We start from the raw sequence: 24632 nt of genomic DNA on the forward strand, positions 1-24632 counted from the left end.
CAAGGTTAATATAACCCTCACTCCTATTTCCTTTTTTTTGAATTCTGAAACGAGTTCACCAAAACATGTTCACTTGTTTTTATTCAATGAAACTATCAATTAGTACAGAAATAATTAAGCTTTCTGGAACATTGATACACACAGAAGTGACTATGAAATCAATGTTTTTACAAGGTATAATTCTGAGAACAACTTGGATAATACAACCAAAATTAGTGTCAGACCAGATCTGTTGCCAACCTCAGTGGGCTTACACAATTTTATTAACAGGCTAATCAAATTTTCAATAAAATTCATTAAAACATCAAAATCTTAATTTGAGAAAATAAAATAAAACCAATGTCACCAATCATCATAGAGTTGGCATGTAAGACTTACACCGGGGGGTCCCTGGGGTCCACGGGGTCCAACCATGCCTTTTTCACCCTCAAATCCACGCTCTCCTTTCATACCTGGGATACCTGACAAACCAGGCAAGCCATCCATACCACGGTCACCCTGTAATATACAATCTTATAATAATGCTTTTCAATTGTTTATTTAGATTTATCAGAGAAATATAAACTTGATATTTCAATGTTTCAATGACATTACGCCACATACAGTTTGGCGTACTTTAACATAAAAAAACAGAAATAATGATCATTTTAAAATCATTCGTAGGCATATATCAAAAATATATGTTGTTTTTTTTTGTCTATAAACGAGCCAATTTTTGCGAAAATCCATAGAAACCAGTTATATAAGACTGCTGACAAAAAATCAGATTGCAGATTTATATATTTAAGTACAAAAATGATGTTTTATGCAGTTTTCTTAAACCATTACGGTTGCCCTTTCTAAGACAAAAAATAAAAAAGTTGTAAAAACAGTGAATCTGTGAGAGTGCAGCTTTAAGTAAATAAAAATGACAAAACTATTAAACACACCAGCTGAGTATGACAGTTTGTCATATGCTTTCCGGTAGTTTAAAGAGATTTATCAGTGAAATAAAATTGATATTTCACGGCTCAAAAAGTGAAAATATAATTTAGATTGTTTTCATTGCTTTGAAATTTAAGCACACTCCTTTACCAATTAAACGTCAGCGCACACATGGCTGGGACACAATTTTAATGACATAATTTCAGAAATAACATTCAGATACAATTTGGCAGGCTTTTCTGATAAACTACAATAAACAGTCATTTCATATCGTTTTAAGACATATAATAAAAAGAAAAATTTACGGTTTAAGTGTAAGATCGCAATATATTTTACCTCATCAACACCAAAAGTAAATATTTCGCTACACCACTTGTGAAATATACCTTTTGGTGGAAAATCGGGGAAATATATACTGATCTTACACTAAAACAAACAATTATCTATATCTTACCTTAGGTCCCATGAATCCAGGAACACCGGGCAGACCTTGTTTGCCCTGAAATCAAAAATGTTAAAAACAGAGATATATTTGTTTTATCTTTCTTCAAAACTGATTTCATCTTTTTTTCTCAAAAGTATTAAACAGTTATAATGACTGGTCAAAACTTTAAAATTGAAAACTATTTTTGGATAGCATATATGCTGCATTTATTAACTTTGGAGGAAATTCAGAGTCATGGGCCTTGCTATACATAGTTGTTATGTGTTTGGCAACATGTTTTATCAGTTTTATTTGAATATCTTTATCAGTTGTTCCGTTATAAGTTAGGTTTTAGTTTTTTGCATGCCAAGATTCATGTTTTTGCTTGCCAACAATCACGACCCTGCAGTCAACAATGAATCAATATTTTTTGTACAAAAAATGAGACAAACTAAAAAAGCTGAACTCACCCTAGGGCCAGCAATACCTGGCACACCCTTCTCTCCATTCATACCCGGGTTTCCAATCCGACCCTGAAACATAAAAAAAACATGTATCAACATTTGGACATGACCTGTAAGTCTTGTTGCTGAATAAAATAATTATCCTTGTGTACTTTTGTTATGTTATTTTTTTTTTGTGACATTGAATGGGATGGGTCGGACCCAGGGGATGGGTCGGAATTCCGCGGGATTTTTCCCCTCATTGTGGGATATGGCATGTATGATATAAGATACATGTAGTTGTCTAAATATACATACGGGAAGACCATCCAGTCCTGGGTAGCCACGTTCTCCCTCGTAACCAGGCTCGCCCTTCTCTCCCTTTGGACCCTTGTCTCCCTGTGGCCCTGGAAACGACATAAGTAAAACACAGGAATTTTAGAAAAGGCCATTTAAAAACATAAAGTTTTTAAAGGTCATGGCAGACAGGGAATCTTTATGAAAGCCATGAAAACATTAAATTTTTGTGAAATGAGATGGCCTTCATGGGAACTCTCCCTTTATATTCTTGCCTCCAAGCACGGAAATTTGCGCAAGGTTTAGGGAGAATGAGTACTCTCCCTTCCAACCTGCATCCCTTGAAACATGGGAAATTTTGGTAAAGGTTAAGAAAACATGGGTACTCCCCCTTTAACTGTTGTCCATCTGCTGACCTAGAAACATGGATTTTCTTGTAAAGGTATAAAGTAAAACATGGGTACTCTGCCTTGATACAATTGTCAATTTTCAGACCTGGAAACATGTATTTTTTTTAAAGGTTTAGAAAACATTGGTTCTCTCCCTTACACCATTGTATATCTGCAGACCTTGAAACATGGGTATTTGTGAAAAGGCTTAGAAAACATGGGTATTCTCCCTTCAAATCATAGTCTATCTGCAAACATGGGATTTTTTATAAAGGCCACTGAAAACATGGGAATTTTTGTAAAGGCCACTGTAAACATGGGTATTTTTGTAAAGGCCACTGAAAACATGGGAATTTTTGTAAAGGCCACATGGGAATTTTTGTAAAGGCCACTGAAAACATGGGATTTTTTGCAAAAGCCAAGAATAGGGCAGGTTCTACAAAACATAGGTATTTCTGTACCTTCATCAATGAATAATGATATGTATATAAGTCAAGAAAAACATATGTATTTTTAATTTTCATCACTGAATGATTTTTTTATTTTCATCACTGAATGATTATATTTCTATAAAAGTCTGGTAAAAAACATATGTATTTTTACACCTTCATCACTAATAAATAGCTTAAAAAAATAGCAACATTATAATTTATTTCATAAGTTTAATAATCGTTTTGAAAGACAAACAATAAAACATGTCCATTTCTAACTAAACATATTAACATTCTGTTTTATTTTTTATTTTTCAGAAACACACACTGTTTTCACTGCAAAGTTTGGGACAAACTTTTGAATAAATCAACATTTCTATCACTAACAAATACTTACACAGTAGAAACAACAAGAAAACAGCAAAGCACATTTTGAACATGATGACAATATCATATAGGGTTTTAGCCAGGCGATAAAAAAGTAAAGAGTGCTGCAGAAGAGGGTGGCGGATCAGTGGTCTAGTGGTTACACACTTGAATATCAATGCAGGGGTCACATTTTCGATTCCCCGTCACATCACTAAAATTACTTATCGTCTTCCGCGAGGGACTTTAAATGGGGGTCCTGTGTGACAGTGCTATACACTGGTGCACGTTAAAGAACCAGGGTAGCTCTGTCTGTGCACTATGCTCCAAAAAACCTAAAATGACTAACAATCTATAAGGAGCACTCACCGAATGTGCAAGGCCTGAGTGTGAGTATAAATAAGCTTACACACACACAGAAGAGGGACAGGTGGTAAGGGAGAAAGGGGGCATTGCTTCGGGCTGTGAAGAACTGGAACATTTGAATTTGACCAAATGTGTTAGGAATTGTGTTAAAGAGAAATTATATTTGGTGTCAACAGCAAAATATGTTAATTTTGTAAGTATTTATAATAATACTATAAGATAAATTTTAATCAATCAACAGAAATATTTTACAGTCTTCAGCATTGAATTCTATGAGGGCAGAAGAGTGCACATGTTGGACTCCAAGAGGGTAGAAAGGGGCTACCAAAAAAGGACAGGGTGCAGCACCCTTTCATCACACTTGAGCTTAAACCCTATCATCATAACATTCAACAAATAAACAGTATTGCTTTTCACAACATTTCCTAACTTCACAAATATTTTTTAGACTCGTGACATTGCCAAAAGTACAAGCTAAGCAAGTCTAAAAATACAAAACTGAGTTATATATTTCACAACAACATTAACGGGTTTGCTTCTTTCCATATGTAACCACATTTGTTTCATATGCCATGCTGCAACTGACTCAAACAACGTGCTACCATAAAACTCCTCAGTTCCTGAGACAGGCAGATGTGTCGTGCCCGGTTGACCAGGGGGTCCCCGTGGCCCTTTATCGCCCTTTGACCCCTTTTCTGGTCTAAATGTTAGACCCATAGACCCTTTTGGGCCAGGATAGCCATCTTCGCCCTTCATTCCCTAAGGTTAAGAAATAAACTATTAAACAATACATATTATTCATGAAAAAAGTTACTTCACGTACCGGTGTAAGATTCATTTCCAGTAAATGGCAGCTTGGTTGTGCCCGGGGGTCCTGGTGGTCCGACGGGACCGCGAACTCCCTTATCTCCCTTCTCTGGTTTGAAGACGATACCCATGGCTCCTTTCGGGCCCGTCAGTCCTGCATCTCCCTTGTCTCCCTTTTAGCGGGAAAGCGTTTAATATTCGAGGCATTTTTATGTTTTTTTATCTTTTATCATAAATGATATTGCCTTCATGACATATTTATGTACCATTGAAATTGTGCAAGCTTTACAGCATTGTTTTTTTATGTTTTAAGAACTGTAAGTCATCATAATCAAATATATATGATATTTATTGAACATGGTTATTCAATACAAAACTTATCAAAGAGAAGCAACATACATCAGCTCTAACCTTAAGATATTTAATATTTCAAGAAAGAATGATTTTCACCATTCTCTGTTTAATGTTATAGTACTTGTACCTATTAAATTAATAATGACTACATATTATTCCATATTAAAGATAGTTATTCTAAAAAGAAGGATAAGAAGAAATTTCAAATCAAACATATTACAAACCACAAAACTAGAATGAATATTGTCTCAAGCATTGCTTCAAATTTGCAAGTTTTAACATGTTTACATAGGCGAAGTGACAGGTCATACTTTGTATCCGCGAGGTCCTGGCTCTCCTGGTAATCCTGGTGTTCCATCCTGTCCGTTACGACCCTGAAAAATACACCACAGCCAAACTTATTTTATAAGCATACAATATTCAGTCGTTCAACTTTTCAAACATAATTTATAATTTGAATTTAGATTTTGAATGTGTCTTTCTTTCTATGAATTTCAAATTTGATAATTTGCTATTTATCTAACATGTTTTCAAAATTGTAGCATATTCCCTTCCCCAAACCTCACACCCAATCCTTGGTACGACAACCCCCTACTTACAGGAACTCCAGGCTGTCCGTCAAGTCCGGATTCTCCCTTCGATCCCTTGATTCCCTCGCCGGCCTGGGCGGGCTCTCCTTTCATTCCCATGAGTCCGTCTCGTCCAGGCTGTCCATCAAAGCCACGGGTTCCGGGCAAACCTGGTACTCCAGGCTCTCCCTAAGGGGGAGAAAAAAAATGTAGAAATATCAATGAAAGTTTGAGCAGAAGATAATGGCCCTTCAAGGTTTGATAGGTATTTGTACAAGTGTAACAAATAATATGGGGTCTCTCTCATCTTTTAGTACAACAATTCTTTTGAATATGTGGCATTTCCAGACATTTCCACAAAAATTGACTTTTTCCAAGGCAAATATCGAAGAAGATGTCAAAATGGTCACTCTGTGAGAATGTAGCTTTAATCCCAAAATATTCTGGTTTAATGTTTCTGAAAGGCATTTCTATAAACTTTTGTTTGAGGGGCTGTTCTGACATGATTGTACAAGAGAACAAGATGTGGGTTCATGAAAGACTGAAGCAACTCTGTTCATTTCTATATGGTGTTACACCCATCGCTCAGCCCTCGATTAATACACATGTTCATAAATCATAACAACTGAAGTAGGTTTAGCTGTTCGACTCATGCCAACAGATGCTATACAATTATATTTGTAGCCTGTACAAACTTTGTTAATCAGCATAATAAAATTTGGATTGTTTTACATTTCTGGCAGACCATAGTTGCCAGGATGCTTACAGGTATATAGCTGTATAGACTTCCTGATCAGGAAAAACCTGCTACCAAAATTCCTCATGGCAAAAACACTGTGAACGTTTATTCATATGATGATTGATCTATCCAGATGATACAATCATTTAGCCTGAATTTTGCTGGCTAATCAATTCTGGACCATGTCATTTGATGCTTGTATTTTATACATTGTTTACTCAGCTGGTTTACATTTCTTCTTATCTTTGCATCTTTTGCACTATCTATGATGTAGAAGATGAAGATCAATTCTGCTTTGTAGGAGCAAAGCCATCTTGCCAAACATAATCTAATTGATTCTCTGTTTTTAACTTATTTTCATGGCCTACACTACAAAAAACAACTTGTTTACTTTAAAATGTAGGTGAAGGTGATTTTTTAAGCCTGAATCTTAACTAATGTGTTTTTTGTTGTTGAGCCATTTGCAACAAATAGTTTACAGAAACAGCTGGTGCAACATATGGTACAATATACAAGTCTCAGACAATCACCATGGATATCCGAGTTTCTTCACATGAAATGTATTACATTCTAGTATGCCATTTCTTTGTATAATGATGTGTTAACCCTCAAACACTAGCAACAGTAATGAAGGAATCTCATGTATAATTATGTGACTTTCACTTGTCTGGTGATCCCATATATCATTTGGGTATCATTTGGCAAGGTTTTATCAGCAGAGAAAAAATTTGTTATAGTGAAACCTGTTGAATCCATATCCCCTGGCTTGATTGCCCTGTTGATTCAATATCACTTGGCTCAATTTCCCTGTTGATTCAATATCGCTTGGCTCAATTTCCATGTTGGCTCAAACTTAATAAGGACCAATTTATTTTACTCTAAGTATGCATATAATCCACTTGGTTCCATATTGATGAGGCTTAAAGTATTTTTGCTGGTCACTTGATATCAAGCCCATGGGTTTTGATTGTATATTTATACTGATGCGTTTTTGGCGTTGACATATTCCAAAACAAATGATTTTCTTTCATTTTCAGTTGAAATAAATATGAATGGCTTGATACAACAAACAGCTTTAATAATGTACATTGCGTACAATAATATGTGAAATATGCTATATCAAAAGTAACTTAAGTTAAACTCTTCCCCCAAACCCAGCTTGTAAAATTGACCACAAAAAAAGGACATTTTTTTCCTTAAGAATTTCAGTGATGTCCTATATGTTAAAAGTTTATAAATGGTTAATATTTCATTCTCTCTCCTTTCTCCCCTTAAAATCAGGACTCAATCTAGCAGTGTTGGCAGATGAATGGCCAGATCTATCATGTAGGCTGGGAATGTTTAGACTACTGTCTATCAGAAACCCTGCTGAATAAGCAATCTCCTACGATATTCTACAGAAATTCTACACGCCCTATCGTGAGTTAAGGAATTAGGTTTATGCCACAGACAAATTTTGCCTCTTTTATGAGTAAAGTAAATGAGTAATACCATCGAAAATATGCTATGTCCCTTAATGTAAATCCTAAAGAACAAAAAAATGTCCATGAATTATATTAACCATGACTTAAATTAAGAATTGACATGAGTTTTTTTCATAATTAATCTGAACAGATATTTAGAAATTTTCTTCAAAATAAGTTAAAACCAGAATCACACTAAAGACAAAGGAATTTTCAATCATGAGATAATAATCTGCTAGAACAAATACTCTAAATTTTCCACTAGCATACATATTTTCTTACACAAGTGTTGACAGCTTACATAAGTAATTTCACCCCCCATGGCTAGCTAATGATTACCCACGAGATTTCAGACATGCTTTAAGTGGTCCACCAGCTGATAAGCCCTGCCACAGTAGCCTCTTGCTAGACATGAGCTAGGCCTCTCACTGAGAGATAAATATCTTGTGTTGGGTTTAAGCATTAATATCATAACTCCTTGTATAAATTTGAGTAGTTCTAACATCTTGTATAATCCTGATTCTTCTATGAACACATTTTTGGCATGTTTTTTTGATGCCTAGGTCAACGACCCTGCTGCTCTGATGATCATGATTACATTAACAAGTGTGTGAAAGATATTAGTATGAATGTTTAAACAATCATCACACATGTACATGATTCTTTCTTCTCATGGCCATGGAAACAGATCGTAAATACATTGGAATCCTGTTGGCTAAAACTCCTCTGTTGGCTCTTACTCCCCAGGACTGACCATAAAAGTTTTAGCCATGAAAAGTTTGAGCCAAGCAAAATTCTATAGTTTCATGTTATACAACGTCAACATCTATTTTAATATTGTTCATGAAAATTAGTCCTTTGTTCAAAAATCACGCCAAGCCAGTTGAGCCAATGCTTATTAATTTATGTACAAAACTGTTGTGCCTTTTTCACATACCATATTATTGGGCAGCAGTGTTTTAGACTGCCTGGCTGAACAATACTCGATTTTTTTTTATATTATAATGAACAAACTATTCATTATTAATAATACTGAGGAATATTCAAAATATTAATGCATACATTATTATATATAAAAGATAATACAAATATTTTTTTTGGTATTTCTTTCAAATAATTGACTTGTGAATCTTTTACTATAGACTGTCAGAGCAATCAACTCAAAGCACATAGCATAAGTTCAAATTGCATTTAGTATTTTTTCTTAGAAGTATTTTGGGGACTCTTGATTGAAATTATAATCTATGTTGATTTTAGTTTGCAAATTAATTTTTTTAATTTAATTTCAAACACATGCTAAGTGATCCACTCAATTTCTTGATGTTGAGATATTTGGTTAAACGTTAGTTGAAAAGATTGCCAAATATTTCCAAACCATATCACAGATATACTTTCTAAAACTACAACTACACGGGTTTTACCTGTGTTCCGTTGCATCCGTCAAGACCTTGAATACCCCTGGGGCCAGGAGGACCCTGCAAACCCTGGAAACGCACAACATTAAAATAATCAACAAATGTTATATAACTGTACCTTTTTTTTGCTAATAAGCCTTAAGTCTGCTGTTATCAGGAACAAATTTTATTTTGGGAACAAGTTGGGTTACATATACAATTTATATACATATATACATTTTTTATATTCTTGTTTTACTTTCTTTAGAATGTCCATCTTTTCAAACCACCCCTACACAAAGGGTACAGAAGGTAGAAAAATCAGCTCTCTATATTATATGCTTATCAATTATTGCTCAGCCTGAGCCAATTTCTGACCACTGTGCCGAAGTGTGAAACATTAAAATGGTTTCAATATGTTTTTGGCCAAAGCCATCTATTTACTAATTTTTACGAGTGGAAACTATGTTGGGTAGCCTACATGTATTACCAAAAGATAGAATTAAGCAATATAATTTTATGTATTCCTTAATGGTGTTTACTTTGGTTTATGATTAACTATGTAAACCACTGCAAGGAACCTGGATAAGACAAACAATCATACACACATACCTATAAACTAGAGTTAGAACTAGCAAACACTCATCATTTTTGCTTGTCAACTAAGGTGCCTATCTCAACTTTTCTTAAACGCAGAGTTATGGGCCTTGCTGTATATGTGCATATTGTCATGGGCTTCATCGAATATCTTTGAAGATTTTTGGGTGGTAGCCATGGTTAAATTTTTGCACGCTGTCACTGCCAACGATGCTGATAGCATAGATGACAGCAATGACACCATGTATGAAAACACCTTTTACAAGTTTTTTTAAATTCAGGATTTAACAAGCTCATATGGCTGGATTATTCTTAAACAACCAAACCCAAGAAGCTTAAATTATACAGGATATATCAGGGGCATAGCTAGGGCCTAAAAACTTGTAGGCCAAATGATTCTATCTGAGATTGTATGCCCATTTCCCACACTTACTTATATGTGCAATGATAACACTAAAACCAAGCAATACACCCTGCACGTAATAAACATTAAACTGGCTTTGGTTAAAATAAAAAAATTTTTTAGTTGTTCAAAGTGTTTGAGTAGCTATAAGTTTTTATTGCATTTTTGGATTATCTCAATTTCGTCATTTTTCAAAAAAGTTGTAGGCCCAGGCCTACATGGCCTATATGTAGCTTCGCCACTATATATTTATATACAAAAAGTCGTATAAATGTCTAACATGACTAAGACAGATACCTTGAAAACAATTTTTTGTCAATTTCCCATGCTGTTCTAGAGCCAAGAAGCTGCCACAACATGAGACAAGAGGCATGTTTCTGCCAGGGTAGCAAGCTTTATATTCTTACATTAGTCAACATGATTCAGACAGTGATTAAAATGGGACTTTTTTCCCTGCTTTGTCAGGTACATTTGGGCTTTTTGATGCTTGGTGCTGAAACTCTTTTTCATATGAGCTTGTTTTCCTCTCTATTCCTTAGATCTGCAGCTTTCTAAACTTGAGAAAATGTGAAAGTTTACAGATGCACTTGTGATTCATACCCAAGTTCCATGAATTTTTTGATATGCATAATGCATCATGTGTCTATGGTGTATTGTGGAAAAAAATCACCTCTAAATCAATCAAACCTTAATGTTTTGAAACTCTGTCTTGGGCCTTGTTGACAAGAAGTCCAGTATTAAAAATACATGGTTCTCTTGTTAGAATTGTTTCACTGGTTAGTGTTCTAACAGACCTGGTTTTATCCAACATAATTATATTCCTTGTTTCAGTTTGTCAACTATAGAGGATGGCCTTGTTTTCTCTAGAATCTCTGTTTTGGCTCCAATTGCAGCAACAGATAGCTTCTAGTTTGTTTCTTGGGTATAAATCAGTACTGTTGTCATTTTTGAAAGGTCATAATTTAGTTCTTTTGGTGGGGATTGATTCCAGGACCTCTTGGATGAGAAGGGCACCTTTGCTACTCTCACCCTTACATTTTCTTAACATGTGATCACTTTGTTAGGAAACGTTGTGCGAACTAACACTTTTGGTCAATGTATGACACTCTACTGTTTATATATATATAGCACAAACATTTAAAATTAATATAAATTTAAACATAAACCAGGACAATACTTACAGGAATACCGCTGATACCCGGAAAGCCTGGCATACCCATCTTGCCCTGTAAATATGTAAGACAAAAATCAACACAAGGCATGGAAAACAACAATGGAAACCGGAAAACCACACAAATGACAATGGAAATGGTAAAAATACACACACTGAAAACAGAAAATATACTGGAAAACAACAATGGAAACAACAAATATGAATGCTTTAGAATATACCTTCGCCAAAATTGCTTGAAGACAATCTTAACCCTTAGGCTGCTGATGGCGATTTTAAAGGCTTTGCAAACAGCTTGGAACCAGACCAGACGCCGAGTAACTCGGCGTCTGGTCAGGTTCCAAGCTGTTTGCCACTCAGTCAATATATCCCAAAAGTTTTAAGTAAATTGAAAGAAATTTAGAATAAACCAGACGACATTTTTGAGCAGACGACAATTTGCCCAGCATGCAAAGGGTTAAATCTGTTATAGCAAAAACAAGTTGTTGTGCCGTATTTTTGTTTTGGTAACTATTGAATCAACCTCATTTCAAAGGGTTTTGAAACATTTATAAGAAGTTACATTTAAGATAACAGTAAAAACTACTTCTTATATTGAAAAATCTAGTAATTTGGCTCTATGAAATAAGATACTTTTAGTGGGTTCGCAAAGATCTCAAAGATTTTTTGAGGAATAGGGGCCAGTTGATTTGTATGACATTTTTTATAATACAAATGAAATAACAAGAAGAATATGTAACAAGAAAAGCTTATTTGCAATTTTTTGCCTAGTATAGAATTATTCATACAACAAACACAAATGGTTGGTGCGAAAAACATTTAATGGTTTCTTTACTCACTACCTTACATTCTTTTAGCAGATGCAGACAACATAAATGCCATTAGATTTTCGCTGATTATTTACTTTACGATTGCATTTTGCTTAGTAAACTGTGCATCTGTACAGCACATGTTGAAACAGGAAATAGGATAGTTTTTTTGCTGACCCTATATTATCCGCCACATTTATTTTGATGATGTTAAAAGTTTTTTTGCATAGGCACGATGGCAAACTAATAGATTTACCAGAAAAAAAGTCTGGACACCAAAGTTTTACAATGGTTGGAATTTAGACGGTTTTCCATTTAGCGTTTCCCCCCATGTCTCCTTGCAGCATTGACGAACGAACCCTTTTGACCAGATTGACCACTAAACTAACATTGTGTCAGTAGTTTATTTCATTGAGAGAAATTATTTATGTCCATTTAAAAAAAAAAAATGGGGGGGGGGGGGAGGAATTGAATTACCTGTTGACCATCCATTTTATCTAGGAATTAAGGTTTAAGTTTGTGCAAGATATGCATAATATAATCAGTATACAGACATTTGGCAACACCTGGCAAATGTCAATGTGATGGGTATAGTTAAGGAAAATTGAACAACAATTATTATTAAGAAGCTTGTCAAGTAGATTTTTATGAAAAAAATACATTCATTTTCCAGCATTTTTTTTCAATCTACTCTGCAAACAACAATATAAAGCTCTGAAAGACAAGCATTAATTTTGATTATTTGATTAAGCAAAACCCTCTATGTGTATTCTAAAGATTCATGTACACTGTTCATACACATAGTTTGAAGAAGTTAACGCACATGTCCATTCACTCCAGGTTCCTACAGACTGACAGGTTGTTTCTGGGCTTATCAGCTGTTTATCATTGCATTAAGGTTTACTGGGTCAAACCCAGACTCAAAATCTGGATTCCATAGAATATTCTGGAATTTTTCCACATTTCTTAAGAGTATACCTCCCTACATAATACACCTGATCCTCACTGCTTGATACCAGTCTTCAACGGTTCTAAGCAATTTATCATTGAAAAATTGCAATACATTTTGAAAAGGAAGTTTTGCAGTCTCAAAGACTTTATTTTATTCATTAAATGCATTGTTATTACTTGAATTTTTTTAAAACTTCAACTTGAAAGTACAACGTTTTCTTGCACAATTTATAAATTAAACAACATCAGGTGTCGAGGTGACACTCAACTAATTCCCCCTCTCCCACCCCACCCCACCTGGTGCTGTGCTAAAAATTTGTGTATACAAAGATGGCACATACAAGGACTATTAATGGACTACCCACCCCCATAGCTATCTCAATTTTTTTTCGTTACTATTTTTTTTCTTCCCAAGAGATGCAATCAAGTTTATAACTTTATGTCGGTGCATTTAAATTATGAAAAAATGTTCTTTATTTTTTCAACCTACAAATCGAGGTCCTAACGCCAGATGGCCATAACTTATTCTATATTTTTTGTGTAGTTACATTCCTCTATCGCTGCTTCCTAATAAAATACTCGATATTGTATGCATCAAGATTACTTAAATACTAAGAACAAACAAATCATTTGTTAACATTATAAGCATCAATAAACCACGAACAAAATAACAGCAACATTAACACAGTCAAGTCTTTCTTATTTTACGAGTAAGGCTGTTGAGACACTTACGGTCTTTACTCCCACACCTCTTTGTCACATCAATAAAAAATAAGTAGCAGACAACAAAAAATGTAGACGAGAAAAAAAAATGTAGATGGGGAGGAAATAATAAATTATGTTTTTTGTTTCCTGCATGGTCTTCACAAGTACCAATATATGAAAACTAATTGTACGCCACCCCACAAAACAATTCACGTGAGAAAATTTTAACCCTTGAATTTTTAATGTATGAAATATTATAGCGGAAAAAAGGAACTTTTTCCTAATACGAAATTTGTCTTAAATAACTTCAAGCCTTTTTACGATGACGACATCAATGTTACTGAGAAAGAGACTACCTCAAAGCCTGTGACAATTTTTTTAAAGTAAGCCATGTTTAAAATTGCTTTTTCAAGGGTTATTTCATCATAAACCACGTTACTTTATTTAATTTTTTTTGCATGCACACTTTCTTTAGGTGCTTAATATTATACTGTTTTCATTAAGAAACTTATGTATTATTTAGAAACTATCATGGGTTTTTATTCAAAATAATTAACATGCAGCTTTCCAAATATTCTTTAATTTCGCCACAAAAGAATGTTGGTAAATTCATAAACAAAACTGAAATAATATATATCTAAGTTAAATCAGATTCATTCCTGCATTTATTACATTGGTAATCATATTTAATAATGAAAATGTACTAAACATTTTCATTTTTTCAACATTAAGAAAAGCTTTAAAAACAACGAAATAACTTAACGCAAAGTTAAAATTCTCCAGACTTTTTTCAGGAATTCTTATCAAATTTCTCAAGAGTCTGTTTTGAAATGAGCCAGATTTTATCAGAAATTATCCAGAAAAAGGATTTCATGACGTCAGTAGTTTTGCAGTTAAACTAAATAAATATCATCTGTCATTTTTTCACATTAACTTTAAGGCATTTCCTGAAGACATAAAATTAATGTATAGCTGACTTTTATTCATAATTAATCTTCAGGCAATTCCTCCAAATCTTTTGCTGATGTTCCCATATTGTTCTCTTTAAATTTGCAATAATATGCTAGCACTGGTCCTGGATGTCGTTCCCAAATTAAAAAAACGTTGTTTTGAAACTATATTGTCAGTCTACTCTTTTTAATATGGCATTACTTGTCAAAGGTTATGGGATATCTTAAATAGTATTTCTATAACGATGTTCATTCTAGAACATGAAATTTTAATGCACAAAAGCTTCGCAATTATATATAATGCAGTTATTGAAATTAGACTGCTGAGTCGAAATTCTTACACAAGTGCTGGTGACAAATATTTTTTTATAAACAAACCCTGCTATTTAAAATCAAGAATTTGAGCATGCCCAGAAACTATTTTATGGTACCAGGCTTGTGGGCTTATTTCGAACACTGTAAGTGTATAAGTTCTGTGGTTTTGAGCACAATTAGCTAACACACATACACAAACAAGGATACCATAAAAATAAGGACATATATTGTGGCGTCGGGTACAGTATATATGTATGTTTAATAAAGAAGTTCACATACCCGGTCTCCCTTGGGTCCAGTGATTCCTGGCACGCCTGGTTCACCCTTCAACCCCTTGGCTCCAACCAGTCCCTCTGGCCCTTCGAAGCCTGTGTTTCCCTGGGGTCCCTGTGGCCCAGGGGAACCCGGAAAACCCTGAAATAGATAAACAACACATTAATAGATAATATGGATGCAAGTATGCACTGCACAGTTTTAACACAGTGTCAATCGTATACTGTATCAGGAGATGTTTTGATCCAATTTACGCATAAATAAATTCCTTGATCTGTTCTGTATCCTCATGACATAAGGAAATGGGACGGTCAGATTCAAGAAAGCGCAAATAGTAGCATAGTAGGTAATGAATAGTACATTACATTTAAAAAATTACTGTCATGTAAATAAATTGTTTGAAATTCACCATCAATAAGGTGTTCCTGTTGTGAACACACTAAGACTATGACAAACCATAAAACTTTTTCTATTCTTTAGGATTAGCACTGTTGATAACAATAATGTGCATTTAATAGCAAGCTGAAATTCCTGGTTTTGTGACATACCCGAGATCCTTTTTCTCCAACACATCTGCATCCATTACCGGTCGTACAACCGCCACATTCTGGATCGGTACGATTTCGGAATTGCTGAAACAATCAAAGAAACTTGACAATGCCATAATGACTAATTACTTAAAAAAGTTGTAGTTTGTATTGTAATACATAAATCAATCAGTTCACTATTGTCTTTCTTTTAAGAAATCCCCCCACCCCCCCAAAAAAAACCTGTAAAGTCACAAACTCTTGACAGAACTACATTGTCACACACTTTTGATATAACACCATCAAGTCACAAAATCGTGTAAATACTACATCTATGAAATCACATCCAGTATGTATGCTAAGTCACACATTCTTCATAAAACTACATCTTCTGTAAAATCTTGATAATACTACATCTATAAAGTCAGAACCAGTTGGTGATAATAGAACATCATCATATGTTAAGTCACAAACTCTTCATAAGACTGCATCTGTAAAGTCACAAACTCTTGATAATACAATTGTTGACAATTTGTAAGACTCATGTTGAAAGACACCACATACCTCTTATTGTTTTTGCATAGGCGTTCCACTAATTATATGCAACAGTAATTTACAAATGTAATAAAAGAATAAAACACTTAATAGGTGTCTCTCTGACATTGCCAAATCATTATTTGTTTTGGAGGGGGTGGGGGGAAGGTGACAAATTTAATTGAAGCGGACAAATCAAACCTCTGAGTCTGCAAACATAACTGACATACGATATCAGGCCTTGAAAAAAGGTGAATACCTCCTTAACCACAAAGTCTGTTACTCACTAATAAAACTGCGTCAACTTTGTAAGCATCTTTGTCTACCACCGCAGAAAAAAAATTGCCTTCTCAGCAGTACCTAGTGACCTGTGCATTTCTTAGATGTCTTTCAAGCCAAACACACAACCACAGGCCATTCTAAACAAATTTTTGAAAGCAGCCGTGTGAGCCAGACATCTTTTTATTAGATCGGTTTCCGTAGGTTGGTAAGTTGGGAAGTTTGTTTGCAGAGGCAATGTCACCTTCATCCCCTCAGCAGCTCTTTTTCGACTGTTTTGAAAGTGGGGTCTTGTAAAAATGTGTATTTCAGTATTTTCTTGAAATTATCAATAGTAATCATATACTAAGACAGTCAAAGACTGTTATGTTTGACTGTTATGAGGTTACACAAAAAAACAAGTGTGTGATTTATGTATATGTTTTATTTTTCAAAAACAAATTGGGGTTTTATTTTTTATTTTTGGGGAAAAGTTTTGGTATTGGGAATAGGGTCCCAAAACAAGTCAGAAAAAAAGTACACAAAATAACACTCACTATATACAAATTGAATCAGGACATTTCGTGAAGTGGTTAGGCCACTACCCACACATAATGTTTTAAGGATTGCCACATATACATGAGGTGCCGTTAACTCAGCCTTCTAGGAATATCAAAAGCCGGAAATGTCTGTGGACTTTAGAGGATACATTTCATATATACATGAAGGTGCAATCGGGTACTTCAGCCTTCTTTATTCCCATATGCCTTCTTAGCTGACAGAGACCAGACTCAAACTTGCTGAAAATGTTTAGTGGATAAATACTTTCCAGACCTCAGGGTGTAATTGCATGCTGATGAAGGAATATATCTAGACTTTGACCTAATCTTATTAACATGTCAGTCAGGAAATCTAGAATCTCAGTCAGAGGTTTCTATAGTTCTTAAGTAAATAATAGATCTTTTCTAGAATTGCTCTCAGGTGCTTAACTCAGGTAAAATTGTTTAGAATCTCTTTGGCAATGGCTTTGAACAGCAGGATTATGAGGCACTATATCTTGAAAGTTACTGCAGTAAAACAGGACCGATTATTATCTCATAGAATACATTGAGATTTTCTGCTCATAAACTCGGTTAAAGTATTTTCCCTAGAGTCTAATGACTCTATTCTCAATTAAAATAATATTATAGTAATGATTATCACAGCGTTGGAAGTTTTGTCATGTGGTTTGAGTTAGAATGGGATTCAAATTTTCAGAGATTTGTTGTTTACGTCTGAGGTTTCCTCAATGAGAAAAACATCCCTGAATATTTATATTTTTGCAAATGCTGCACTTTCATGTTGTGTTAGGATAAAGTATGAAGTCATGAAGATGTAAACACTTCTGAATGTACTCCAAAAAGAGACCAACAAGAATGAATAATTTTGCTTTTTTTAAATTGTCTCAGGCAGTTTAATACCTAATGTAAGGTGTAAAATGCAGAAGAGATGGAAAACAACTTCTTTTTAACAAGGCAGTAACTGATAAAACCTCAAATCAGGCTTAAGTAAATTAGAAGTCTGTGAAACATAGCCAGATGCAGAAAATGATGGCAGGTCATTCAACCTAAAAAATTATGGCATTAATGGCACCTCTCCCTACCATCATCAAGGCTTAAAGGCTGACAATAAAAATCCAGGTGTAAAGTCATTGCTTTCAGAAAGTGGCTGTAAATCAGTTTATGAATGTATGAGGACTGTATGAATTTTGGTCTAAAAACCTTCTAGATCATTGTACACACAAAGTGATGTCTTGTTCTACACCAGAAAATATTCATCCATAATCTCAGTTGAAGTTATAACCTGTTTCAATAACCAATTCACAACCCCTGAATGGATTTCAAGTCTATCATGTTTCAGAAGCCAGGTAGTTTACATTTCTTAGAAGATGCCCAGCAATAAAACTGACAAAGCCTCCATAATCAAGCCCCAATCAGTGCTGGATCATTTCCACTTGAGAAAAGATCATAATGCTAGGGCAAAATGGGAGTAAATTTTCTCTCCAGAAAGGTGAAAAATGATTCATTCAGAAAAAAACCCAGGAGAAAACCCTAAAGCAGAGGAAATGAAGAGTACAGATGAAAATGTAGGCGGTTAATGAGGAAACCAAAAGCTCAACATGTGAATAATTGTGAACATGTGTTTGCACTTTTCTCTCTTGAACTGTAAAAATCTGAGAAGATGGACATGAATCAATGAGTGGCATAAATCACTTACTTAAAAGGGTTTGGACAACTGTAATGAAGTTGTGCATACTTAAGTTCAAATTCAGAGAAGTTCATACCACTTATTTAAATCATAAAGTAAACAAAAAAAGGAAAGTGAACAGGTTAATGATTTCACGAAAGTCCAGTTTCATGTAATGTTTTCACAACTCAAGTCAAGTGTTAACTAACACTTCATTACATTTGTCAACTGCAAACAGTTATGCCTGCATTAAACTTTAACGAGAACTCAACTAATATTTTTTTAAAGTTAAATTTTGCCGCCATCTGTCACTTATGAAATTTCAGAGCTTCGTAAAAATGGCTATGAAAGGTTACGTTATACCCAAACTACTTACACAATACCGGTACCGGGAATCAAGACTTTAGAGCAATTCGATTATCAAGACGATCTTGGATTCTTATCAGCAGCATCGGATAAGAGTTACATAAACTCAGGGCAAGTGTTGGATAGACAAAGGCCGGTTCTATGAATAACAGGTGTGGTACCAACATCCTGACATACACATGTTATTTATACTACATAATTACGGACCACTTACTTACGTACATGATCATGCGAGACTTCGGCTAACAACGACCAATACTTAAGTATGACTAAAAAAACGACAGAGTGTTTGTATTAAGACCATCAATTAATTAACTTCATGAAAAGCGTTTGTGTTGTATACACTCTGCCAAGTGAGACCACACATACACTGCCTTTTCTCATTCCAAAATCCTTGGAAAATGCTAGGCGTATCTTATCATTTCAAGATTACCGCCTGAATTCGGCAGCCCCAAGATTATTTTTTTCGAACTTGAGCAGACGAATGGGTGTTCACCTTAGGAAACAATATAGAACCTGGCCTGAATTCAAGACAACATATCCATGCAGTTCCGACATGCATACCACTTACCCCTTGAACTAAACTTGATATGGAACTAATGGCCACGGCCAGGCAAATTATTCTGTAAATAAGAAAAAACAACTATTATTTATTTCGTAAACCATACACAACACAATGTGTATTATCATATATCAATACTTTTGATAATATAAATAGAGAATTATTTAGCAAAATACACGAAGCACGTGTAATTTGCATAAAAAAATCAAACATTTTTTTCATAGAGATGCGCTTTTAAACAGAAGAGTAAAGGAATTCTTTATAACTGCATAACAGCACCAAAAATACAATATATATTCTTCAAATAAATAATCGTAACTAATAAATAATCTAAAGACATCAGGTGGAAATGTAAAAGCTCTTAAACGACACTAATCGCGTTCCCACCGATAATGAAACCCAGATCAAAGAACCTCTGTTTCCAGTCAACGTTTAGAGGGGTACCAAACGGGGTACTCCAGAATTACATGGAAAAAAAATATTATTTTAAACTATAAAATAAAATAGATTTAACGAACTAAGCTTATCATTTACAGCATAATTGTCGCTTAACTAAAGTATAGTTACCTCAACTCCATTGTTTCTTTAAATCGTCTAAAATGAACGAGTTAACGTCAGCTCCTAAAAATGGAGCTCGGCCGTCTATGAGGACGGCTGGAAGAACGAGAAAACTCTACTCGAGTGTTCCGGGCGACACTTTTCAAATACAAAACACCCAAGATCCGTCGCCCGAGCTGAAAATCCTCAGCCCCCTACCGTCCTTTACTTCACACTTATCCCGATTTAATTTAATTCACTCATTCATTTGTCTAACGTTCCAAAATGGTTCACAGTCCAAAGAAGTAACCTGCTTCCGAAGAAATGGCGTTCAGCAGACTAGTATCATGTTTCCAGTGGGCGGAGCTTATCAGACAAAGTGCATGATTATCAAAAACAAATATGCGAACTTTGAATGAAATGTCCGTCCAACGCGAACATTAAGTGTCCACTTATGAAAGGAATTCCTTTGAAAGAGATTACTTATATTATATTTTACACTAGAATTATCCTTTGAATGATATTTTGACTAACACAGTGCGCGCACATTCATTAAACAAAACGAAAAAATAACTAAATTCATTCAAGAGTAATACAGGAATGTATGAAAATTACTGGAATGCAAAAACATTAAGTGGTTATAACAATGACAGTGCTCTTCATAAGTTAGAAGTAGTAAGTGTTATAACACGCATGCAGTGACCAGCGCACGGGAAATTTGCATATGATTGACAGGTCAGGGCGCGCAGTACGAGGTGTGCTTGTTATCTCCAGGAATCTGTGTTGCGCAATGAAATAGTTCTTTGGAAAAAGCTGACAAGATTAACCAAACTACTGACCACCGTTGTTTGAAATATTACTCAGGGAAATATCAGTACGTATGATGTTCATTAGTTGACATTATTTCTTTCTTTTGCGTCTATTGTAAGGACATGTTGTTTTCTAGAAAATGATCAAGAAAAGTAGTACTTAGAGGAAGGCGCAGGAATACTAAACGTCTATCCTCTTGTTGGACTTGGAACTTCTCTAAGATGGTGGAACTTTGGTAAACTACCCTAGTGTTGAAATTAAGTTTTAAAACTTCAGGGACGGCGCTCTGTCGCCGGGATTTGTTAAAGGACTTGGAAAAGTGTTAAAATATATTCTGGAGCCATGAAGACGGCGGGTATCGTCCATTTGTCGCTCCCGCTACTGGTTATTTTCTCATGGATAGCCGACGTTTCTTACGGAGCGGTGAGTAAGGGGTACTCCTAGGGGGGAAGTCTTCGATGCCTCTCTGATAGCACAACCATATATTCTCTCTGCTTATATATTGTCGCTTATATTTTTGTATTATATTCTATTCTTTTAAACAACGGAGATACATTTTCGTGAATAGAAACTCATATTAATTATTCTAATTTTATACATGCCATTTGACCCTATATTTATTTATTACTGATTTCTGTTATTTCGTGCTAAATTTTAGTTAATGTTGAAATTGCGTTGTTTTTTCATCATAGCTATTTTATAAGTGCATGTCATCTTCTTTTTATTACTATTTGTGCCTTCTTCATGAACCTTGAGGGGATACAAAAACCATGCGCATGAAATGCATTTCTTTTTAATAACTGATTGGAACTGGATTGGCACCCTTTTTTGGACATTTTATGTAAATACCAATATTTAAAAAACAAACGATATGATATAATCATACTCAATATTGAGTGTCAGTCGTAAGACACATCTTATATTTTATATAGAGAACAAAGAGAAATATGTTTCACACACCCTGTAGACTGTACAGTAGATATTAGTTAAGGGAGACAACTCGAAAACATATTTAGTCTTCTGGGCTGTTTGGCATTTTATAAGTGGTTAATGTTTATATGCTTATTTGTGTTGCTATATATACTCAAAGTTTTGTATGCGTTTGTGTTTTGTCGGGTTTAAAGTAACATGTTGTCTCGATTTACTCCAGATATTATTATATTATTAGCCGAATTTCGGATATAAGTTTCCGGATGAAAAAGATAAGTAATTTAATTAGCACAGGCAGTTATAACGTTGACAGGACCCGTCCTATTGACGCCCCCACCCCCCCTTTTCCCGGAAAAAAAATAAAAAATAATAAATAAATAAATAAATATAATAAAATAAAAATGAATGAATAAATAAAAAAAATAACTTAAAATAATCATAATTTAAAATTCAAGACCAAAAATAATTGTTACATAATTATCACTCATTCAAATCTATAGATCAACCAAAAATTCCACAAAAAAGAATACATTGGGATTTTTTTTTTTTTGGGGGGGGGGGGCGTGGCAATAGGGTGGGTCCTGTCAAAGTTACTGCTGCCTGTACTAATTAGTATATTAATCATTTAATTACAGACACATAGTCAAACACCAAATGCTCTTATCTAAACAACAGGGGATCTAGCCAAGGATGAATGTCACCAAGAATCAAGCTGTGAACACATACTTTTTCTTTCAGTCTAATTTGCAGGAATAGTTACTATGGTAACAATCAGATAAGAATCTGGATAAATATACTTAGGGGTTATGACACTCTTCCCTGTTGTGAACCATCATGATTTTATTTATTATATTGCCCCCTAATTTATTGCATGCTTGTAAGCAATTGCAGCATTTTTGTTTCAGGGACAAAAATTAAATTGCATCCCCCGCCCACCCCTTCTTTTTTTCTGCTGCCCCTTAAATTTTATTGACACAAATATATTTTTAAAAATGTCTGTATTGGTCCAGTACTTTACAGCCTGCGTTTAATTATACCTATGGTGTAGACGAATAACATTCACATATAAAAAGGGGAATTGTTTATATGCTTGTGTTTGTGGTTCCTCTGCAAACATATGTTTATGGTCCCATTTGCAATAAGAAAGAGCATGAATATATTCAATGGTGAAACAGTCATCTATGAAAAAAAATGTCCCCCCACCCCCATTAAAAAAATGGATGAAAACCTAGCAATTATAATGGCCATTGGTTTCATTTTGAAATTTAAAAAAATAGTATTTTTCACAATTTCAACATTGTTTATTTTTCAGGCATGTAAGGGCTGTACTTCTGCAGTATGCATCTGCAAGGGCCAGAAAGGGTATCCTGTAAGTAACAAGGCCACAATTGTTTTTATTACTAAGCTTAAACATACATGTTACTTTGTTGAAGGTTGTGAAATGAAATATAAGCAAATGCTGATATATAAGATATTATATAAACATTAATTATGATTGTAACAACTAAAAATTGGATATAGATAATAAATTTGGTTTTCTTTATTTTGCAATTTTGTTTCAGATATAAATACAAATTATTTTTCAGGATTATGTACATGGTTATATCTTTGACATAATTTGCAATATTTTGATTAAGACTAGTTTTACTTTCTGTGAAGGAAAACATATTTAGAGAAACTGCTAATAGATCAGTGAATTTTTTTAGGTGCAATTTACTGCCTTCTAAAGGCTGTTTCCGTAGCGAAAAAGTGTTCATTATTCCCAAAAATTCATGATATTTTCCCAATTAATTGAATACAAATCCTGTATCTGAATAAAAAAGCAATGGATTTATTAAAAAATAAATTCAATCTAGCCCTTTTACAGCATATTGTATGCATTAAAAAGTAAAAACATATCTATTTGCTATCATATTTGCTATTTAAGATTTTGTATTTTTCCGAAAGTCAAAAAAAATTCCCAATTCGGAGGGAACAGGCGGTGAAAATAATTCGAAAAAAAATCACTGTAGATTAATAATTTTCTGATAAATTTCTTAATTATTCTGATCTTCAGGGCGCTCCAGGCCTGACAGGTCTACAGGGGTCACAGGGATTTCCTGGATTTCCGGGCCCTGAGGGATCCATGGGAAGAAGGGGCCAGCCCGGAACCACTGGAGCGGAAGGGGCTGAGGGGCCCAAGGGTTTGAGGGTATGGATTAGGGGTCATAGATTACATAGCAGTTTTACTGAGTTATTAATTATGCTGTAGCTACAGATATTTTTTTTTCTGTAGTTTAATTTTTAAGATTTTTCCGATTGAAGAAACAACTGACTCTTAAAAAAACTGATATTACAAGACAAATATGAATAGTTTAAATAGAAAGATCTGATGGCATAATACTAATTATAATTGATTTTTTATTTGAGCTTTGGAGACCTATTGGTTTATAGGTTTTGAATTAAAACTTTTTCAAAACAAGACTAGAATTGTCAATACGAGCTAGTATAAGGCTGAACATACTCTGTCTTAACTTTGTTTACCCATTTGAATTTAGCACATAATGGTTTCCAAGGTTATAGTATGTATATTTAGCATGTGAAAGTCACGTGATTAGTACAGATTCATATAGTGACATTTTTTTAAAATTAACTGAGATTAAGGTAGTAGACAAACCCAGTAGATTTTTTAACAGAAATGCGCACAAACTTAAAAAAACAAACGTGTCGTCAGCAATGTGATACATCAGTAATTAAGATTCA

The 24632-nt window shown here is 34.4% G+C and overlaps 2 protein-coding genes across 4 annotated transcripts in view; one reads left to right on the forward strand and one right to left on the reverse strand.

The window, feature by feature from the left end:
- LOC128219704 (collagen alpha-2(IV) chain-like) overlaps positions 1 to 20471 on the reverse strand; it is a 43468-nt gene extending 22997 nt beyond the window's left edge. The window contains exons 1-13 of one of the 2 annotated variants that reach the window (XM_052927631.1): positions 20181 to 20471; positions 19623 to 19674; positions 15689 to 15772; positions 15147 to 15281; positions 11148 to 11192; positions 8994 to 9056; positions 5401 to 5559; positions 5113 to 5175; positions 4243 to 4399; positions 2110 to 2198; positions 1819 to 1881; positions 1379 to 1423; positions 379 to 498 (exon numbers count right to left, since the gene is read on the reverse strand). In XM_052927631.1, the coding sequence (XP_052783591.1) occupies positions 379 to 498; positions 1379 to 1423; positions 1819 to 1881; positions 2110 to 2198; positions 4243 to 4399; positions 5113 to 5175; positions 5401 to 5559; positions 8994 to 9056; positions 11148 to 11192; positions 15147 to 15281; positions 15689 to 15772; positions 19623 to 19674; positions 20181 to 20191 (1086 nt within the window). In that variant the 5' untranslated portion in view covers positions 20192 to 20471. Of the gene's footprint in view, positions 1 to 378; positions 499 to 1378; positions 1424 to 1818; positions 1882 to 2109; positions 2199 to 4242; positions 4400 to 4463; positions 4621 to 5112; positions 5176 to 5400; positions 5560 to 8993; positions 9057 to 11147; positions 11193 to 15146; positions 15282 to 15688; positions 15773 to 19622; positions 19675 to 20180 lie in introns of both variants that reach the window. The other variant, XM_052927630.1, reaches the window with a different exon arrangement.
- A 235-nt stretch (positions 20472 to 20706) lies between these two features.
- LOC128219706 (collagen alpha-1(IV) chain-like) overlaps positions 20707 to 24632 on the forward strand; it is a 54261-nt gene continuing 50335 nt past the window's right edge. For both annotated transcript variants that reach the window (XM_052927632.1, XM_052927633.1), the window contains exons 1-3: positions 20707 to 21383; positions 23203 to 23259; positions 23947 to 24081. In XM_052927632.1, coding sequence (XP_052783592.1) covers positions 21303 to 21383; positions 23203 to 23259; positions 23947 to 24081 — 273 coding nt within the window. In that variant the 5' untranslated portion in view covers positions 20707 to 21302. The remainder of the gene's footprint in view (positions 21384 to 23202; positions 23260 to 23946; positions 24082 to 24632) is intronic.

This window comes from Mya arenaria, chromosome 15, assembly GCF_026914265.1.
Source record: "Mya arenaria isolate MELC-2E11 chromosome 15, ASM2691426v1".
Classification (NCBI taxonomy): domain Eukaryota; kingdom Metazoa; phylum Mollusca; class Bivalvia; order Myida; family Myidae; genus Mya; species Mya arenaria.